At 41.2% G+C, this 16,606-nt stretch overlaps 1 protein-coding gene across 1 annotated transcript; it reads right to left on the bottom strand.

The window, feature by feature from the left end:
- Window positions 1-3,017: 3,017 nt before the first annotated feature.
- Window positions 3,018-16,496, bottom strand: LOC311110761 (transmembrane protein 150A-like). Its single transcript, XM_084153324.1, has 7 exons — window positions 16,392-16,496; window positions 13,299-13,346; window positions 12,580-12,642; window positions 12,179-12,246; window positions 9,630-9,760; window positions 5,057-5,234; window positions 3,018-4,552 (listed from the first exon to the last, which is right to left on the bottom strand). Exons 1-7 carry the CDS (start codon window positions 16,454-16,456, stop codon window positions 4,365-4,367), a joined length of 741 nt encoding a protein of 246 aa, XP_084009450.1. The 5' UTR covers window positions 16,457-16,496; the 3' UTR covers window positions 3,018-4,364.
- Between the last annotated feature and the right edge of the window lie 110 nt (window positions 16,497-16,606).

Raw genomic sequence — 16,606 nt, 5'->3', positions numbered from 1 at the left:
TCGTCAGTCCACAGAGTATTTCCCCAGAGGTCTTGGGGATCATCCAAGATGTTTTCTGCAAAAATGAGACGAGCCTTAATGTTCTTTTTGCTCAGCAGTGGTTTTCGTCTTGGAACTCTGCCATGCAGGCCATTTTTGCCCAGTCTCTTTCTTATGGTGGAGTCATGAACACTGACCTTAACTGAGGCAAGTGAGGCCTGCAGCTCTTTGGATGTTGTTGTGGGGTCTTTTGTGACCTCTTGGATGAGTCGTCGCTGCGCTCTGGGGGTAATTTTGGTCGGCCGGCCACTCCTGGGAAGATTCACCACTGTTCCATGTTTTCACCATTTGTGGATAATGGCTCTCACTGTGGTTCGCTGGAGTCCCAAAGCTTTAGAAATGGCTTTATAACCTTTTCCAGACTGATGGATCTCAATTACTTTCTTTCTCATTTGTTCATGAATTTCTTTGGATCACGGCATGATGTCTAGCTTTTGAGGATCTTTTGGTCTACTTCACTTTGTCAGGCAGGTCCTATTTAAGTGATTCCTTGATTGAGAACAGGTGTGGCAGTAATCAGGCCTGGGTGTGGCTAGAGGAATTGAACTAAGGTGTGATAAACCACAGTTGAGTTGTGTTATAACAGGGTGGCAAACACTTTTTCACACAGGGCCATGTAGGTTTGGATTTTGTTTTCCCTTAATAATAACAACCTTCATTTCAAAACTGCATTTTGTGTTTACTTGTGTTATCTTTGACTAATATTTAAATGTGTTTGATGATCTGAAACATTTAAGTGTGACAAACATACAAACAAATAAGAAATCAGGAAGGGGGCAAACACTTTTTCATTTACATTTACATCATTTAGCAGACGCTCTTATCCAGAGCGACTTACAAATTGGTGCATTCAACTTATGATAGCCAGTGGGACAACCACATTTTTTTTTTATGGGGGGGGTAGAAGGATTACTTTATACTATTCCAGGTATTCCTTAAAGAGGTAGTGTTTCACGTGTCTCCGGAAGGTGGTCAGTGACTCTGCTGTCCTGGCGTCGTGGGGGAGCTTGTTCCACCATTGGGGTGCCAGAGCAGCAAATTGCTTTGACTGGGCTGAGCGGGAACTGTGCTTCCGTAGAGGTAGGGGAGCTAGCAGGCCAGAGGTGGATGAACGTAGTGCCCTCGTTTGGGTGTAGGATCAGAACCTGAAAGTAAGTAGGTGCCGTTCCCCTCACAGCTCCGTAGGCAAGCACCATGGTCTTGTAGTAGATGCGAGCCTCAACTGGAAGCCAGTTTCACACCACTGTATATAAAAAAACAAGGCTATGTGTGTCTGATACATTTTAGTCATTTAGCAGACGCTCTTATCCAGAGCGACTTACAGTTAGTGAGTGCATACATTTTGATACATAAAGGAGCTTGGTAGCATTTTAACCAAATTCAAGCAGGAATGCACCCCCAACCTGAATTAACGTTTCTTAGCACTTTGCTAGTAAAACAAAAGGCAGGAACTACACACCCAGATTAGTATCTAATCAACTAAATTTGAATGTTATGACCGGACAACAGGAATGTGCCTGATAACCAGTCAACCCAACATACAATTTCAATCCAGTCACTTCAAAAATACATCAACCAGAAAACATACAATGCAATAAGACATATCAAAATTCAAAGCTCTTTATGAACTCTTGAAACAATCCAAACATGACAATTTAATTCACACAGTAACGTTCATTTCGTCAATTCAAGTTGTCATCAGTCACCACACCTCTCCTGGCATCAGTGACCCCAGGACTTCCGTGAGAACGTCTACTCCTGGAGATTGCCATGGGGGGGATCATGTGGCTCTCCTGTGAGATGCAAATATACAGCCATCCATCCGGACAATGCCATATTCAATCAACATGCCAGGCTGGCGTCAACAAGTTGCTAGACGCATCTTCCTCACTGGCCTTCATCATCGTTCACATTTGTTCACTCTATTTTTCCACTACAGAGCTACTGTCTCCTAGCACCAGGTATTAACAGGGTACTGTGTCCTTTGAAGCATTACATAAATAGGTCAGACCCTGGAGCGAGGTGTGTTGATGTGGAAACCAAGGTTATTTTAGTTTTGTGTTTTTATGTTTTTATTTCTGTTAGTTTTAAGATTTTATTTGAAATTCAGTTTAGTTTCAGTTAGTTTCAGATCCACTTCACTCATTTTTATTTTGTTTAAGTTTGATACAAATAAATATTTCGTTTTTTATATTATTTAGTTTCAGTTTTAGTGTTAGGGACAGAAAGTAGACTATGACTGGGATGCTAGGAGCAATTTATGTGTTTTGGGGATGTCACTTCTTGCAACTATGGGGCAGTAATGCATAAGGTGATGGGTCAGTTCATACGTAAAAATGTATGCACACATGACTGTAAGTCGCTTTGGATAAAAGCGTCTGCCTAATGGAATATTATATTATAGGTTAGGTTTAAAGGTAGACTCAGCGAGATGACGTAGATGCACGAACTAAACAGTAGTAGTGGGTCAATTTCCTCAACAACCAGGAGACGTTGAAACGTGAGGCTAAACTTCTCCCCTGTTTTGGTCCTGTAGCTCCCGCGTTGTAGCAGCGTGAAGCGCACCCGTGCAAATGATCCAATACTCTGTGTGATTGTGTATGAGCAAAATCTAGCAATGTGTACACATATAATATTAATATATTATGATTTCAGTTTGTGGGGGTTATAAACATGAACAGTATATAATCAAGAAAACCTTTTAATAAACAATGGCAACACTGCCATGTTGATCTGAGCCTTGCTGTTGGAAAACCACATTAGTGTCTGACTTTCGGCTGTCGCATGTGCACCTCCCCCTGACTTTATTCTTCAACTTGAGCCTTACCACTCAAACACGCACAATATCTGAGGTGCTGATCTTGCTGAGTCTACCTTTAAATTGATAAAGTCAATCTCCTTCCAGATTCATAAGCTTGAAAACCCAATCAGAACCCCCCCCCCCCGCCAAAGAAAAAAACGAAAACGGAACATAATTCATATTGTTTATTTGTTCATTTTTTGTTCGTTTTGGAGTCAAAGATAATAGTATCATTTTAGTTTTAGCTTTTCAAACAGGTTTGTTCATTATTTTATTTAAGTTTACTAAAATGCCCAGTGGGAAATGCGAAGATGTAATCATGTAGTCCCATGATATGTTGTTGCACAAAAGCCCTGAATAGGACCACTGTAGAAAAGGACACCGATACATCAGTAAGAAAGAGGAAGAACAAAGGAACAAAGTATGACGCCTTGCTAAGACATATGTTATTTTCAGAATGATCTATCACAAATACAAAGACAGCTTTTCATTAATCAACGGCCACACCTAAAGGCCTGCATCCTTCCCACTACACCCCCTGTTCCATGGCAGGTTTAGAATCATCACTGGCTTCTCATCTTGCCACTCAGAAACAAATCAGCTACTTGATCATCTTTTTAATGTTAAGGCTGTCAAAAGAGATCACTGGGCTCAGATTCCATCGCAACATTACACTTCAGTACTTTACTATGCAGACAATTACATTTTTATACAACAAGTAATTATGTTGTTGTTACCTGGTATACTTCAATAGCACAGTAATGCCACCAAGATATCATGTTTAAACATATAGACAACATATTGAAAAAAGAGCTAACAACGTCATTGAACATTCTCCATGGCCCATCAAATGGGACATTTCACTTTGATCAATTCAGGACATGGGAACAGAAATAATGACTTTAGTGCTTACAGTGACTACTACTCAAATGCTGAGGTATTCTGGTGTTGGTTCATCAGTGGCTAAGAAGATTGTAGGATCAACAGTTTTCCCTTTTGAAAGCATCCAGATATACTCCCCAAGACGAAGTACATTGATTTGGTGTGACAGGAAGAACTCCTTTTTCTGTTTGTCTTTAGGGGCTGCATAAGAACAATGTCAGCCCTGATAAAAAATGTTTTGATAAATAAATAATCCTAAAAAATGTGAGTTGGTCCAGGAGCAAAGTCAAAGATCAAATATATGATCCTCATGATGCCCCTACGTCAGTGTTTTCCAAACGGTGGGTCGTGGCCTATTCAGCTGATTTGTTTTTGATCGCAGTCAGACTGGGTCCTGGTTACAAACAATTGTTCCCTTTACTTGGTTGGTCCAATTCCACAAGCTTTAGATCTGTCACAACACAGAAAAGTTTGCAAACTACTGGGTCGTGTCATTAGGGCACACCATAACAAAATGTTTTAAAATGACAATGAAGTCCAGCTAGTCTCTCTCTGTTTCGGACTGTTTTTTTTTCAATTTCATGCCTAATGAACTAGACCCCAGTGTCTCTTACAGTAGCCAGCCCAGCAGCATCTTCTCTCCTCAGGCCAGAAGGATAGGCTTCTCCTCATCTCTCTTCCCCAGCAGCGTGGACAACATGGAGGAGGAGAAAAAACAGAACTCCACAGCGAAGCTGAGCTCAAACAGCTCCAGGTTAACACTCATTATCCACTCAAACACGGCCGCTGAGTGCTTGTACATGTATTCCTCCTGTACAAACAAGATGGTGTCTAGAGGGGTCAGAGGTCAAGAAAGGGGAACAGAAGTTGTTGGGTGACAGGTTATGGCATACCCTCATCGAGTTTATGTTTATAGGAACCTACGCATATGTTCCAAGGAACAAGGAAATACAATCTCTACAAGGCAAAAGACGTTGAAGAAATTAAAACATTTCGCATCAGTAAACAGATAAACACACAGATAGGCATCCTCACTGTTAAGGTTCAGTATCTTGTTATCCCCTACTACCTAGAACTGTGCCTTTCAGGGCCTGTTGAAGTTGAAGAAGTATGGAAGCGGACACTCTTCTTGCATTGTGTTGTTATAAGCAGTTATGTAGTGAAGGGTAAACCTTTTTTACCCACTTTTTGCGGAATAATGTATTGAAAGTATAGGGAGAGTTACTTTACTTTAGCATTTAAGCACCTTTTTTTTTTACCACAACATCGCTAGTTATAAAGGTCTGGGTTCAGGGGTTAGGGTTATAATGTTAATCAGTGCAGGTGAAAGGATACAGCCAATGGTGACGATGATCTGGACCCCAGTAGAGATGACCCGTGCTGGGTAGAGGAACCACTCCATCCGGGTCAGAACACACTTCCTTGTGAGCACCGTGAGGAGCAGACTGTAGAAACAGATACACAGGAAGCTCACCGCAGCCCCCAGGTAATGGGCCAGCTTCAGGTACTCGGGCTGGAGGAGAGAGGACAGACAGGTTACAATTAGTATCAGGTAATCAGTTACCCTGGCTGGAGGAGAGGCTTAAGACAAGTTAACGTTTAGCTATTCTAGGTAACTTGTTCCACTCGAGCTGCAAAACACAAAGCCAAAGCACTTGTCACACAATACTCAAATTCTTCAATGGTGGATATGTTTCGGTGACAGAGAACATTCTTTATTTTTACTATTTTTTACATTGTAGAATATTAGTGAAGACATCAAAACTATGAAATAACACATATGGAATCATGTAGTAATCACAAGAGTGTTAAACAAATCAAAATGTATTTGATATTCTTCAAATAGCCACCTTTTGCCTTGATGACAGCTTTACACACTCTTGGCATTCTCTCAACCAGCTTCATGAGGTAGTCACCTGGAATGCATTTCAATTAACAGGTGTGCCTTCTTAAAAGTTAATTTGTGGAATTTCTTTCCTTATTAATGTGTTTGAGCCAATCAGTTGTCTTGTGACAAGGTAGGGTTAGCCCTATTTGGTAAAAGACCAAGTCCATATTATGGCAAGAACAGCTCAAATAAGCAAAGAGAAACGACAGTCCATCATTACTTTAAGACATGAAGGTCAGTCAATATGGAACATTTCAAGAACTTTGAAAGTTTCTTCAAGTGCAGTTGCAAAACCATCAAGCGCTATGATGAAACTAGCTCTCATGAGGACCACCACAGGAATGGAAGACCCAGAGTTACCTCTGCTGCAGAGGATATGTTCATTAGAGTTATCAGCCTCAGAAATTGCCTGAGCAATTTTGACAAAAACGAAGGATACAGTGGGGAAAAAAAGTATTTAGTCAGCCACCAATTGTGCAAGTTCTCCCACTTAAAAAGATGAGAGAGGCCTGTAATTTTCATCATAGGTACACGTCAACTATGACAGACAAATTGGAGAAAGAAAATCCAGAAAAACACATTGTAGGATTTTTAATGAATTTATTTGAAAATTATGGTGGAAAATAAGTATTTGGTCACCTACAAACAAGCAAGATTTCTGGCTCTCACAGACCTGTAACTTCTTCTTTAAGAGGCTCCTCTGTCCTCCACTCGTTACCTGTATTAATGGCACCTGTTTGAACTTGTTATCAGTATAAAAGACACCTGTCCACAACCTCAAACAGTCACACTCCAAACTCCACTATGGCCAAGACCAAAGAGCTGTCAAAGGACACCAGAAACAAAATTGTAGACCTGCACCAGGCTGGGAAGACTGAATCTGCAATAGGTAAGCATCTTGGTTTGAAGAAATCAACTGTGGGAGCAATTATTAGGAAATGGAAGACATACAAGACCACTGATAATCTCCCTCGATCTGGGGCTCCACGCAAGATCTCACCACGTGGGGTCAAAATGATCACAAGAACGGTGAGCAAAAATCCCAGAACCACACGGGGGGACCTAGTGAATGACCTGCAGAGAGCTGGGACCAAAGTAACAAATCCTACCATCAGTAACACACTACGCCGCCAGGGACTCAAATCCTGCAGTGCAAGACGTGTCCCCCTGCTTAAGCCAGTACATGTCCAGGCCCGTCTGAAGTTTGCTAGAGTGCATTTGGATGATCCAGAAGAGGATTGGTAGAATGTCATATGGTCAGATGAAACCAAAATAGAACTTGTTGGTAAAAACTCAACTCGTCGTATTTGGAGGACAAAGAATGCTGAGTTGCATCCAAAGATCACCATACCTACTGTGAAGCATGGGGGTGGAAACATCATGCTTTGGGGCTGTTTTTCTGCAAAGGGACCAGGATGACTGATCCGTGTAAAGGAAAGAATGAATGGGGCCATGTATCGTGAGATTTTGAGTGAAAACCTCCTTCCATCAGCAAGGGCATTGAAGATGAAACGTGGCTGGGTCTTTCAGCATGACAATGATCCCAAACACACCGCCCGGGCAACGAAGGAGTGGCTTCGTAAGAAGCATTTCAAGGTCCTGGAGTGGCCTAGCCAGTCTCCAGATCTCAACCCCATAGAAAATATTTGGAGGGAGTTGAAAGTCTGTGTTGCCCAGCGACAGCCCCAAAACATCACTGCTCTAGAGGAGATCTGCATGGAGGAATGGGCCAAAATACCAGCAACAGTGTGTGAAAACTTTGTGAAGACTTACAGAAAACGTTTGATCTGTGTCATTGCCAACAAAGGGTATATAACAAAGTATTGAGAAACTTTTGTTATTGACCAAATACTTATTTTCCACCATAATTTGCAAATAAATTCATTAAAAATCCTACAATGTGATTTTCTGGATTTTTTTTCCTCATTTTGTCTGTCATAGTTGACTTGTACCTATGATGAAAATTACAGGCCTCTCTCATCTTTTTAAGTGGGAGAACTTGCACAATAGGTAGCTGACTCCTGAGTGGCGCAGTGGTCTAAGGCACTGCATCGCAGTGCTAACTGTGCCACTAGAGATCCTGGTTCGAATCCAGGCTCTGTCGCAGCCGGCCGCGACCAGGAGACTCATGGGCGGCGCACAATTGGCCCAGCGTCGTCTAGGGTAGGGGAGGGAATGGCCGGCAGGGATGTAGCTCAGTTGATAGAGCATGTTTGCAACGCCAGGGTTGTGGATTCGATTCCCACGGGGGGCCAGTATAAAAAAAAAAATATGTAATCACTAACTGTAAGTCGCTCTGGATAAGAGCGTCTGCTAAATGACTAAAATGTAAAATGTAAATGTCTGACTAAATACTTGTTTTCCCCACTGTATATGTTGCCTTAAGAGTTATGCAAAGTTGGTAGAATCTTAATGAAAAGGATTCACAGCTGTAATGGCTGCCAAAGGTGCTTCCACCAAGTTTTAACTCAGGGGGGTGGAGACCTATCCAATTATGATATTTCTGGAATGTTCTATAACTTTCTTTCACTTTGAAAATGTGGAGTAGGTTATGTAGATCTGTAGAAAAAAAATCTAATTTAATCCCTTTTTAGTTGAAAGTTTTAAGGGAGTTATTTAAAAACCTCCAAATAACCTATAATTTCAGTTCACAGAGCGTTAATAAAACCTCCCAGGAAAACTTTCAAGGAACCAGAGTAAAACGTTCTCAGAACCTCCCTGCAACCTAAAATTAAATGTTCCCAGAACAGGCAAAATTTGTACTTCTGTTCTCAGAACGTTTAAAAAACTTTCAATTTTCCCGGTCAGGAAACATATGGCCAACCAATGTGAAACCAAAAACATACGTTTCCACAACTTCCAAGGAACCAAATGTGCTAGCTGGGCTGTTCCCAAAGAAGAGACAAAAGGCAAGAGACTCCCTGCATGATCTTCTTCTGAAGAAAACATCTGACAATCTTTGATTTTGTGGTGAATTATCTGTCTACGTCTATGAAATAATGTCAAAAAGATACACATTGGCCTCCAGAGTGGCGCAGTTGTCTAAGGCGCTGCTTCGCAGTGCTAGCTGTGCCACTAGAGATCCTGGTTCGAGTCCAGGCTCTGTTGCAGCGACCGGGAGACCAAAAGGAGCGGCGCACAATTGGCCCAGCGTCGTCCAGGTTAAGGGAGGGTTTGACCGGCAGTGGAGGGGTTGATGTTCTTGTCCCATCGCGCACTAGCGACTCTTGTGGCGGGCCGGGCGCAGTGCACGCTGACTTCGGTCGCAAGGTGTACAGTGTTTCCTCCGACACATTGGTGCGGCTGGCTTCCAGGTTAAGCGGGCATTGTGTCAAGAAGCAGTGCGGCTCGGTTGTGTTTTGGAGGACGCACGGCTCTCGTGTCCGTACGGGAGTTGCAGCGATTGGATACCACGAAAAAGGGGGTAAAATACCCACACACAAAAAATATCAAAAAGGTACACATTGACATGTCTATTGTACTTTTCCACTGATGTTCTGCCATCCGTAGGTATGTCTGCACACATTAACAAACCTACCAAACGTGTCATAGATGTTTGTTTGCTTTGCTGCCACTCCTCTCTTTGTTCATAATTCAAGATTTAATTGAACCGCACCTCAGGAGATATTGTTAACACACCTTGTCAGTGTCAGTAGAGTGCCAATTCAAAGTACACTTTAAACTTGATAGACCTTTTTGTCTTTCCCTAACCTACTCCTGGATTGAAGTTTTTTTTTTTCATACCTGTGAAGTTCGGTTTAACCTCGCGTGCCAGACTCCTAAATGTGTCCTTACGCTTCACTCACTCTCTCCCTGTCGACCAAGACGACAGACACCCTGAGGGGACTCTGTGTCAGAGAGTTTACTTTACTTGCTCGATGTCTCTGTCTACGAGCAGAATTCGTTTTGGCAGTATCATGTACTGTACACCCTCGTTTGCTCTTTAAAACACATATACTTGTCAAAGCTCACCCCAATATTGTATTGCATGACACCCCTGCATGTGCAGGAAGTACTTACGTTGCAGTTCCCAGCCACAAAGGCCCCGACGGCTGCCACTCCACCAAACACCAGGGCGATTCTACTGAGCATGGAGTGGACACTGTTCCTCTCCATGATGTGAGCATGGTGGAAGATACAGAACACCATAACTAAAAAAATAGTTATTATAATGCATCTATAACATAGTGTAATTGATCAAATGTTCATAAGATGTTTATTACATGTATAAACAATAGGTGCAACATCACATCTGATCTAAAACAATGTGATTATATGATTATAATTAAATGACACAACAATAACAATCAACTTGTTAAAACTTTAGTTTTGGTAGATGTTTCCTCAGCAGGACAAACAACACGTTTGATAGGAAATCTGACATACCAAACCGTTTTAAGGGTGACCTTGGGGTAAAATTACATCTAAGTATATTATGAGTACATATCCTTAATACTGTCATCTTTGTATCAGTACAGACATCTGCATAGTGCATTGAGATCCAGTAGGACCTGTGTATGTACACTACCGGTCAAAAGTTTTACAACACCTACTCATTCAAGGGTCTTTATTTATTTTGACTATTTCTACATTATAGAATAATAGTGAAGACATCAAAACGATGAAATAACACATATGGAATCATGTAGTAACCAAAAAAGTATTAGGCAAATCAAAATATATTTTATATTTAAGATTCTTCAAATAGCCACCCTTTGCCTTGATGACAGCTTTGCACACTCTTGGCATTCTCTCAACCAGCTTCAAGAGGTAGTCACCTGGAATGCATTTCAATTAACAGGTGTGCCTTCTTAAAAGTAAATTTGTGGAATGTATTTTCTTCTTAATGTGTTTGAGCCAATCAGTTGTGTTGTGACAAGGTGTGTGTGTGTGTGTGGGGGGGGTATACAGAAGATAGCCCTATTTGGTAAAAGACCAAGTCCATATTATGGCAAGAACAGCTCAAATAAGCAAAGAGAAACGACAGTCCATCGTTACTTTAAGACATGAAGGTCAGTCAATACAGAAAATGTCAAGAACTTTGAAAGTTTCTTCAAGTGCAGTCGCAAAAAACATAAAGCGCTATGATGAAACTGGCTCTCATGAGGACCGCCACAGGAATGGAAGACCCAGAGTTACCGCTGCTGCAGAGGATAAGTTCATTAGAGTTACCAGCCTCAGAAATTGCAGCCCAAATAAATGCTTCACAGAGTTCAAGTAACAGACACATCTCAACATCAACTGTTCAGAGGAGACTGTGTGAATCAGGCCTTCATGGTCGAATTACTGCAAAGAAACCACTACTAAAGGACACCAATAATAAGAAGAGACTTGCTTGGGCCAAGAAACACGAGCAATGGACATTAGACCGGTGGAAATCTGTCCAAATTGGAGATTTTTGGTTCCAACCGCTGTGTCTTTGTGAGACGCGGTGCGGGTGAACGGATGATCTCTGCATGTCTATTTCCCACCGTAAAGCATGGTGGAGGAGGTGTGATGGTGTGGGGGTGCTTTGCTTTACTTAGAATTCAAGGCACACTTACTCAGCATGGCTACCACAGCATTCTGCAGCAATACGCCATCCCATCTGGTTTGGGCTTAGTGGGACTATCATTTGTTTTTCAACAGGACAATGACCCAACACACCTCCAGGCTGTGTAAGAGCTATTTTCCCAAGAAGGAGAATGATGGAGTGCTGCATTAGATGACCTGGCCTCCACAATCCTCCGACCTCAACCAAATTGAGATGGTTTGGGATGAGTCGGACCGCAGAGTGAAGGAAAAGCAGCCAACAAGTGTGGGAACTACATCAAGACTGTTGGAAAAGCATTCCAGGTGAAGCTGGTTGAGAGAATGCCAAGAGTGTGCAAAGCTGTCATCAAGGAAAAGGGTGGCTATTTGAAGAATCTAAAATATTGTCACACCCTGATTGGTTTCACCTGTCTTTGTGATTGTCTCCATCCCCCTCCAGGTGTTGCCCATCTTCCCCATTATCCCCAGTGTATTTATACCTATGTTCTCTGTTTGTCTGTTGCCAGTTCATTTTGTTTCGTCAAACCTACCAGCGTTTTTCCCCTTGCTCCTGTCTTTCTCAAGTTCCTGTTTTCTAGTTTTCCAGGTTTTGACCATTCTGCCTGACCCTGCCTGCCGTTCTGCACCTTGTCACACCACCCTGGATTATTGACCTCTGCCTGCCCTGACCCTGACACTGCCTGCCGTTCTGTACCTTTTGGACTCTGATCTGGATTACTGACCTCTGCCTGCCCTTGACCTGTCGTTTGCCTGCCCCCTGTTTTTGTAATAAACTTTTGTTACTTTGACACTGTCTGCATCTGGGTCTTCTCCTGAAATGTGATAAATAGAAAATATATTTTGATTTGTTTAACCCTTTCTTTGGTTACTACATGATTCCAAATGTGTTATTTCATAGTTTTGATGTCTTCACTGTTATTCTACAATGTAGAAAATAGTAAAAAATAAAGAAAACCCCTTGAATGAGTAGGTGTTCTAAAACTTTTGACCGGTAGTGTATACTGTAGGGTGGGCAATCTGTACAGCTACAAACTTACACAGAAATGAACCAGCATTAAAGGTGGCTGTGAACAATGAGCTTTCTGGTAAGCTTGTTCCACTCGAGCTGCAAAACACAAGGCCAAAGCATGAGTAAGAAACCATTATTTCACACCATACTGAAATTCCCCAGTGACAATAATATTAAGATGACAGAGAACATTCTAGGAATGTCTGTTGAAAGCTGACTAAGTGTTCTGATGTGAATTGAACAGAGTTAGTTCAAAGTATAATTACATTTCAAATTCCATGTGAACTCAGTAAATTCTCAAACTTCAAAATGGAGGTCCAATTAAAATTTTAGACTGGAATTTCAAAAAACGTTTCTTCATTTTCTTAACTGAATGAGATGAAATACTGTTAGTTGACCCTAACCTTGATTTAAGTGGTCTATGGTTACCTTATGGTTGGAACTTGACAACATGCTATTGATGTATTGTCTCTGCAGTGGTTCCCAGGGGCCCTGAAAACAGAGGATGGAAAATAATCATGGTTCCTAACCTTCTCTTTATCTATAGTGGTCTTCATCCCTGGTCTTGGAGGGTACAGGGTGTTGCGTGCAGCCTTTTATTACAACCCAATAGCAGCAACACACCTGTTTCAGTTAATCAAGTTGATTACTGCACTGTCGGAGCTAGAAGCACAAGCATTTCGCTACACCCGCAATAACATCTGCTAAACACGTTAATGTGACAAATAAAATTTGATTTGATGATTAGTGGATTAGTTTAATCAGGTGTGTTGGTGCTGGGCTAAAACAAATAGGCTGCATACCCTGTGGATCTCCAGAACTAGGGTTGAACAACACTGCTTTAGAAATACAAATGTAGGATCTTAATTTGAGCCAGTTTGCTACAGCAGGACATTTATGTAGGGGTTGATACATTTTTCATAAGGGAAAATGACATACTTCAAAAGCCTATTTATACCTCAAATACACTACAAGTTTAACATGTCCTGCCCTGCAGGAAAGTTATCCTGCAAAAGGGTGATCAAATTAATATCCTACATCTGTATGCTTGTGTTACATTAATGCGATGTATTTCATTGACATAGAATTGGCTGAAAGAACCAATCACAATGGTCTGTAGGAAATCTCACAAACAGAACACAACGCACCAGTTGTTGAGGGAACACACATGGTCATAGCTGTATGCCAGGCCATACCTGAAACAACAAAACAAACACACTCATTTGATATGATTAAAGTGCCTAATTCTCTTAGGATGTATGGTTTTTAAATGTATAATATGATATACAGTACGCTCCCATTAATGAACACTGATAACCTTGAGGTTCAATAAGTAACCAGGAACTGATGTGGGTGACTAAGCAAAAGTACACAGATGGAGGTGGTTAGAATATTATTAGCAGCCCTGTTACCAAGCCACTCCATCCATATCTGTGTTGCCTTTACAGGCAGTCAACCAGAGTCAATAAGAAAGTACCCTGACAGTGCCCTCTGAGGATAAACAAAGGTTGAATCAAATGTCTCAACATGAACGCATAGAACCTTTTCCTTTATGCTTCACATCTAGAGCGATCAACAAGTAACAAAATACAGAACTGTACAGTGTCCTCTGACTATGAAGGTTAAATCACGTCTCACAATGTACTAAATGAAACAATTGGTTTATGTTTTGCACGTTGTAATGTGGGGTCTAAGGTGTTGGCTCTGACTCTACATTTACATTACTTAGCTCTTATCCAGAGCGACTTACAGTTAGTGAGTGCATAAATTTTTCATACTTGCCCCCCGTGGGAATCGAACCCACAACCCTGGCGTTGCAAGCGCCATGCTCAACCAACTGAGCTACTGAGCCCCCCTTCTACAGGTATACTCTGTGTTCTTTCTTGAAAGTTATGTTTGTCACATGCAGCACATTCTGTGACAGAGCACGGGGATGGTTGCAAGGTGGTCTAAGGGTATTATTACTTGTTTGTTGTATTTTATCAGCTTTTTCGTGATATCCAATTCGCTTCGCTGCAACTTCCCAACGGGCTCGCGAGAGGCGAAGGTCCAGTCATGCATCCTCCAAAACATGACCCGCCTAACCGCCCTTCTTAACACCCGCCCGCTTAACCCGGAAGCCAGCCGCACCAATGTTTCGGAGGAAACACCGTTCAACTGACGACAGAAGTCAGGCCGGCCAAACCCTTCCCTAACCCGGGCGACGCTGGGCCTATCGTGCGCCGCCCTATGGGACTCCCGGTCACAGCCGGTTATGACACAGCCTGGGATCGAACCCAGGTCTGTAGTCACTGCGATGCAGTGCCTTAGACCGCTGCGCCACTCAGGAGGCCACCACTGTTACTTTTGATGGAAACGCATCTCTGGTGGGAAAATGCGCGTATTATTTTAATACAGATTTTATAATATTCGCATGCAAATCTGTCGCCAATTGGATGGAAACCTAGCTATTGACACAAAAAAAATCAGAAATGTAAATCTGAGAAGAAAGTTTTGAGCTATATCAATGTTCAGCTCATACTGTATTATTGCTTGTAATAAAAGTGAGTTTTTCAATAGCTAGGTTTCCATCAAATTTCATGTGAATACTCTAAAAACAGCATGTGCATTTTCCCACCAGAGATGTTTCCATCAAATGTACTTGTTGCAGATAAAAGGCTGTGCGTGAGGACGTAGTGCACATAAACTATTATTTTGCTGTTAAATTCCCATGTACTGAATGACAAATACAAGTTAAATGGGTTTCCATCGCATTTTCAACTCTACTGATGGTTTTGTCACAAAAACTGCTGCATTATATAACAAATGTGTCCACTCTGGGTTCGGTAAACTTTCCAAATGTTGACTAAACAAAATATGCTAGACAATGTGGGATCTTGTGTGTAGGTAACATTAATTAAGTCTCTGGAAACGCTTGTATGCGCAAATATTGTTATAATAACCATCATATCGAAGTAAACTTGGAGTCAAGCGATAACGTGTTGTGTGGTCCTACCACTACGACTCCTCAGGAAAGCACGCAGTTTATGCTACATATTAAATAAATTATGATTAACTAACTTCACAGGGTGGTTAAAGTGCAAAGTGATGAACTTGATGCTCCATTCCAATAAATAGCGATGTTTTATTATTATGGTGAATCATCGATGCTTGGCTGCCATTTGACAAGTAAAAAATAATCTTGCTCTTTAGTCCATCATAATCTCATAATGTAGGCTATACGTATGCTGTTGGTTAGAGCACAGGTTCCAATACCGGAGTGGGCACACTCGCTATATATATATATATATATATATTATTATTATTATTATTATTATTATTGGAAAATAATTATTATTTTCATTTCACATTCAAATACAAGTTCAGTGCATAACGTTGTACATAACATGGATTTATAAACACAGTATCAAACAGTACCTTATCAAAATAGCAAAGCTCCTCAAAAAAAGTGCTGTTCTGCAGAACCTGACCAGTTTATAGGCCTACATTCAAGAGAAGCGTGTAAACATTTGCCACTAACACTCTCCAAAAGCTGATCTTTTAAAATAATAAAAACTGTTATATAAATAAAAACATACACATATACCAAAGTGAACTCTGAATAAACCTCAGTGTACATCAAATATTTACAAAGGCTTAGCTTACATTTCAATTTAAATTGCAGAATACAATTATATATAGGCCTATATATAGGCTATAAAAAACGTTTACATTGAAGGGTATATCCCTTTCCCTCTATGTTTAGCTGATGTGATGCCCCACTTATCTATTTGTAATTGTATTCCCCCCCAACAATTTTTGTGAGAATACCATCAGTAGAGTTGAAAATCCGATGGAAACACATTTTACTTGTATTTTTTATTCGGTAGGCCCTACATGGGAATTTAACCGCAAACGTTGTTTTTATGTGCATTACGTCATCACACACAGACTTGTATCTGCAACAGGTCAATTTGATGGAAAATGCGCATATTATTTTCATGTAGATGTTTTAATATTCGCAAGAAAATCTGTCGCCAATTGGATGGAAACCTAGCTATAGTCATCAGGAGACCATGTGAATGATGAGATTAATGGAAAAACATATACTGGCATATTAATTGCACTTTAGAATTATTTTATTTTATTTGACACAATATTTACATGTGACAGAAATCTAAGTCAAGTAGCTCAAGTACATGTTATCTATGGTCTTATAAAAGATTAGAAGGAAAATATAGATATATTATTGTTTAACTTACGTCACCCAGGTTCCAATGAGAGACACCAAGGAGAGGGAGATGGGGAGTAGACTCCAGAGGACCATGTCTTGGTAGTTCGGTGAGAGAGACCAGCAGCAGTAGAAGTACAGTGGGGACGCTCCGGGCCCAGACACTGTCGGTCTCAGTCTGGCACTGTGAAGATCTCTGCCTCTAGATTCTTCCACAGCAGAGTCAGTCATCCACACACCTGGCTC

This window comes from Coregonus lavaretus, assembly GCF_964263955.1.
Source record: "Coregonus lavaretus genome assembly, chromosome: 36".
In the NCBI taxonomy this organism is placed as follows: Eukaryota; Metazoa; Chordata; class Actinopteri; order Salmoniformes; family Salmonidae; genus Coregonus; species Coregonus lavaretus.
This window is presented reverse-complemented; position numbering and strand designations above follow the sequence as displayed.